The following is a 6000-nucleotide window of genomic DNA, read 5'->3' as shown; positions in this document are numbered from 1 at the left end:
ATTATTTTCCGGTGCTGAGACTGGTTACAAGAAGTGGAGAGGTGATCAGTGTAGTAGAAGGTTCCGTGTCATCAAGAACGCTGTACATGACTGGCTCCCGCTGGTCGTTCACGACTCCCTGGTTGGGGTCCTAGAGATGGTGCAACACAGTGGCTTATGACGTTATCAGATATGATGCAGGATAGAAGCTAGTGGTGATCCTGATGTAACTTTCTTTTACTTTCTTCATAAAATATGAGCGTAACTTCATTAACTGAAAAAAATTCATTCTGGTTGTACCAGTAGCGTGGCGTCGAGTCGAGACTAACTATGAACACCGCTACCAAGAAACACGTACCAAGTAAATCAGAAGGCGAAGGTTGAACGTAACCAAATAAATCCATAAAATCCCCGAGAAGCCAAATATCAGAAGGCAGTTAATGGACCAAGTCGAGATATATTTGCTGGCGATCTCGTGGTATCGAAAGGATACCGAGATCGTGCCAGGATAGAGCTTGGTTACAGAACGTAACCGAATTCGCGCGAAGTCACAATCAAAAGTGTATGAATAAGAATGGAAGCACAATATAGCTGTCATTAGCACAGTCAAACAAAAGCACATTAAAACAAACACTGGTACAGTTGATTATAATAATAATTGTTCTTATTAAACCAGTCGTGTTCTCGTGATAAATATGAGTCACTACATACCTTTGCTAACTGAACTGCCTCTCCCATTATTACTTCACTATCGTACATAAATTTTAGTCCGTTATAGTTCTCCTTTTTCCTATGCGCACTTTTAATTCCCTATCTCTTCAAAATTCTCACAGCTATTGTGTGGCGCATATGTATTTGCTGTCCATTTGTACCAATGTTTATGTGTTCAAATAACTAATAAATTAATAAATAAGATTTATGATGCAACCTTTTTAATCCCTCTATAGACATGTATTTACCACAAAACTATAAATACGAATGTACAATTTGAATAAATAATTTCGTCGAAAACAAAATTATCTTCGCTGAATTCTCTTTACTTTTAAATCATTAACACTAAGTAATTGTCAATAAGCTGTTAATCAAATGTTTTTTTCTTCATAATTAAGACCTTGTCACAAATGCCATGCATATTCCTTTATAAACAATTAAATTATCTCTGTAATGACGTTCCAGCTTCATTAAAATGGTTTGCGATTATGTAAAGTTTTCAAAAGAAAGGTTACTTAGTTGATTTCGTCCATAATTTCCTCATAATTTAACCGGTCGGTCGACACTATAAGCTGATTGTGCATCGTTGTATAAGTTCCCAAATAATAAGCAGAATCCGATAAATATTGAAATAGGATAACGAAGATTGTTCATCAGAGTTAAAACAGACAATGAAGGTAGATATACTGATATAAACACAAAAGAATATCCCGAGTTGTAGAAGTGAGTCTAGTTAGTCAGGTGTTTCCGTATTCATCCGAGTCAGGGAGCAGAGCATTGAAATCTGTCAGTCATAGGCACATAAATTGGTCACACCAATAAACAGTCAATACATTCCCACGACTATATCTTTTTCATTTAAGCTAGAACAAAAGTACGTAATTGAGTAATTGAATTCATGAGAACTACTGACATTGGATTAGTATGGTACAGCAGTTCAAGTGGATGTTTGATTTAATTATCCAAGAAATGTCAACAATCCATAACCATAATACTATGAAATATCTTCACTTATTTCTAAACATTCCTCAAATTTTCTTAAAGCTAAACCACCACATAACGATGCAGGCAAAACATGCAATGACTATACCCTTATTTGTAGTTTAGTTCTATAGACCCAAAATCTCTGTAAAATTGCTTGCATTTGTTGAGTGTACTACCAAGAAATTTAATCAGCGATTGAGTAAGCATCTCTCTGTCTGTAAGCAAAGATGGATGGTGGCTAGCAGTGGAATCGAGAACGTGCATTTCACTCTATTTGGGACTCATCAACTGGATGTACCTGCATCCGAGAGTTGATTTTCACTCACTGGGATACACATATGCCGTGGAGCACCGATCAATTGTACTTCTTAACATCTGGGGGAGAAATTAAAACAATCAGTACAAATGAGCTTCTCTTCGTGGTTAGGGAATGTTCAGACAAAGACAATACACAGCTCTATCTTGGCGCACCTGCTTGACAGTGGTTATGCGATAGATAAAACCAAATTATTTGGAGCGGTAAATAGTATACTTGGTCTTTTCCCTATCCGATTCAATGTCGATGACCCTAATTTATGTGTCGAGAAAAATCTCGTGAAACTTATATGCTCTGCTTTGCCAGATACGACTTACTAAATAATTTTACTAGCTAGAGGCAGTCAAACTAAGATGTGGCTTCAATTAATAAGGTCGACTGTTGGTTGCGAGATCACCGATAGCCGCAAATATGGCTAACCTGTTTGTTCATTGATTGGAAACGAGAGAAATCTCAAATTGTCCCCAATCACCTACAATCTCGTTGAGATATATAGATAACCGATTTATCATTACGAATGAGATTGAGACGAATTTTTTAAAAACGTCAGCAGTATATCTGATAACACCAAGTACACTACAGAAATCGGATCCACTGATCGCAAACTGCCATTTCTTGACTGTTTGCTTGTGAGGAAGAGTGATGGTTGTTTAAACATTGTTATATTCCAAAATCAAACATATTCCGAAACATATCTAGATTACAAGTCATCACATGTTCCTTTTACAAAGGTGAGAGTCGCTACGAATCCGATAACAGAGTTCAGAAACTCGTCTCAGAACCAATTGATTAAGAAGCTGGTTTGGATTTGCTTATGTCTACTTTGATGAATAACCAACCTAAGGACATTTTAAAAGGAATGACTAGGGTCAGAAAGATAAGCGAAAAGAAAAGCTAAGAGAATGGATCAACATAGTTAATCGTCAGAAATCGGAGTGACCCTAAAGCACTACAATACGTGTTTTTGTTGTTGAACGAACAATACTCTTAATGCTAAACTAGTAAGGCTCTAGCATACAATATGAAAGAAATAGCAAAATCGAGTCTATGTGACCAAATGTAAAGACTATGACGATGTATAAGTAAACGAGACATCACGATAGCTCAGTGCACGGGTGAGGAGACACAAACTCTGCCTAAAGCTCAGAAGGCCTCAAGAAACTAGGAAACAAGTCGGCAAAAGGGTTATATTCAATAGAATCGAGACGTACAACTGACTTCAGTGGCACAAGAATCCTTCTAAAGGTTTTGTTTCGCACAAGACTATTAAAAGCTGAAGCCCTACATATATAGACAAAATCAAACAATATACGTAGAAGAGATAGAATACAATTAGTTTCCCGATGGCAACTAGTAATTAATAGATCAATTTGTACTTTATTTCACTTCTTTCATTATGTGGACAATAACTACTATTTTCCATTTGTTCTAATCAGTTAATTTGTCAAATATACGATGAACGATCCGCTTGTTTAACACAACAACACAAATTTACATTTATCTCTCTAGTCGTCCTCATTTTATGTATGCTGCGACATGTTGAATTTATGACATCTATCAAATCACTGAATTGCACCAACAATCATAACCAGAGGGATATGAGGTCGGTAAATTTTTATCACATCAAATCTACATAAACACACATACACATGCTGTCTTATCACAATTTTCCATACTTTTCATACCAAGTGACTCGTACGCACCACAACAAATCTCACTTAATGCATTGTTCACGTGATTGGACAATTTGTTTAGCATACAATCGACCTGTGAACTATGTATTTATATTTGATTATCTTCTTTGAAAAAGCTTGCACTAGACTGACGACCAAAACTTCGGATCCATTTCACGTCCTCGTTAATCGCGTACAATACGGTGAACTTAGTGGTTTTTGCAGGGAATCTTAGTAAACTGTATAGTCCAGATACTTCGAAACCGACATAAAACAAACACAGTAAATCACCTTCCTTCCTCAGTATCATGATTTATTTACAGTATTGAAATTATCAGCACTCTTCCCATCATAAAAGATATATACAACTACTATTGATACATTTATATGTATTATTCACTTTACACATATCGTTGACAACCATTTTCATTTCAATATACCTATTTTACTCACTACAATTATATTCACTCACTGGATAAAATACAATATCATCTAACTAGTACATTTTTACCCACTAAAAAGTCTATATGTAAAGATACATTTTGAGATAACTCAGTATATTGAAATAAGATCTAAGATACAATATGATAACATCCATTATCTATCCACTATTCAAAGATAAGTAATATCGAAATAATGGAGAACGTTTGCAGCTCCTAGCAATCCATTTGGTAGTGTTATGTACTTTCATCAAATGGATGATTTAATTGCAAAGCATTTATCATTGTTTGAAAATCTCCATCAGAATATTCTACATGATGCAGTCAACGACGACAATAAAAAGACCCTACAACAAACCATCTAGCTCAGAGAAAATAACACCACTGTAAATAATGGTGTTCAAAGCGAATATAATACCATTTTACTATGTATTCACGTCGTTTCATCATTGATCGAAACAAATCCAAGATTTATTTCTTACAAAAAGTGATATCATTAGTTCAATTTATCTATCCTATAGTTTATATGATTAATAAAGAAACATGGGAAAAAAACAACCGAACAAACATTTTTCAAAGGTTCTCTTAATTAATTAATTGAATCACATCATAAATTAATAATTAATAATAACTGCTCATTAAACAAACAACTTATCAAGGAAGTAGTAACTAGAAAAACAAAACTTTTTTTCACTAATATTAGTTGATAAAAACAAAATTACAAGGAAATAATAATGTTTTATGTTACAATTCAAAAGGATGTTGCTACAAATCTGTTTCCTTTTACTATTCCTTGTCTCTGTTTATGTGTATGTATGTGAGTAAACTGTGTACAGTGTTAACTGGTGAACAGGGTAACTATTTCAACAGACGTTGAGCGTAATAAAAATGATGAGAGATTAAGGGAACTTTTATTTTTAAACAGAACATCAACTAAATAAACCATCACCACTTGCACTAATAAGAACATTTATCTAATTAATACGAGATCAGTTCATAATAATAGTAATGATAACGAGGGAGAAAAGTAAATGTTTTTCTATTCTGTGTATGTGCATATGTGTTTACAAGCGGATGTGTTGAACGAAAAAAGAACAAAAACAATAGAAATCTAGTAAGTAAATGAAGAAGTGAGCAGAAAAAAATCAATCAGTTCGCTCAAAATGAATGAGGATACAAACAAGAAGTTACATTAATGATTTGTGAGATTTAGTTTATTCTGTTCGTTCTTTTTACTTATAAAAACAGATTTTTTAACCATAAAATATTTATTAATAATAATAATAATAATAATAATAATATAATAAACTAAATTCATACTACAAATGTAAATATATACATGAGTAAAGCAGAGATAGCACCAGCAGCGGGTAAGGTTACCAACCATGCAACTAGAATATTACGAAATATACCCCAATTAACATTGTCTCTAGAACGTGCACGTCCAACAAATACGACTGAACCAACTTTACAATGTGTAGTTGATATTGGCAGACCAATTTTACTAGCAATTAATACAGTTAGGGCTGAACCAATTTCAATACAAACACCACTGATAACAAAATAAAAGAATAATGATACTAATCTTATTAATAATAAAAATAAACAATTCAGTGAAAATGTATAGTAAACAATTAGTGAGTTTTCTTGAACTGCCATTTTCATACACTTACGCCCAACCTACATATAGTGTATATAAACGAAACCAATCCAACTATTTCGACAAACGCCGTACCAATAATAGTTGTGTTCAATAATGACAAACTTCCAGAAGTTCCAATGAGAAAGCGTGACCAATCAAGTGTGAGACAGTTACCCATCACAGGAAATGGATTGTGGTTGCACAATATCGCTAATTGATTGCAGTTGGTGTAAACCATTAGATGCAAGCTCAGTG

The 6000-nt window shown here is 34.0% G+C and overlaps 1 protein-coding gene across 1 annotated transcript in view; it reads right to left on the bottom strand.

The window, feature by feature from the left end:
* Positions 1 to 2790: 2790 nt before the first annotated feature.
* The window catches only part of MS3_00002036 (uncharacterized protein), a 38958-nt gene continuing 35748 nt past the window's right edge, over positions 2791 to 6000 (bottom strand). The window contains exon 13 of the mRNA XM_051209590.1: positions 2791 to 5655. Coding sequence (XP_051075050.1) covers positions 5418 to 5655 — 238 coding nt within the window. The 3' untranslated portion in view covers positions 2791 to 5417. The remainder of the gene's footprint in view (positions 5656 to 6000) is intronic.

This window comes from Schistosoma haematobium, chromosome 1 (genome assembly GCF_000699445.3).
Source record: "Schistosoma haematobium chromosome 1, whole genome shotgun sequence".
Classification (NCBI taxonomy): Eukaryota; Metazoa; Platyhelminthes; class Trematoda; order Strigeidida; family Schistosomatidae; genus Schistosoma; species Schistosoma haematobium.
This window is presented reverse-complemented; position numbering and strand designations above follow the sequence as displayed.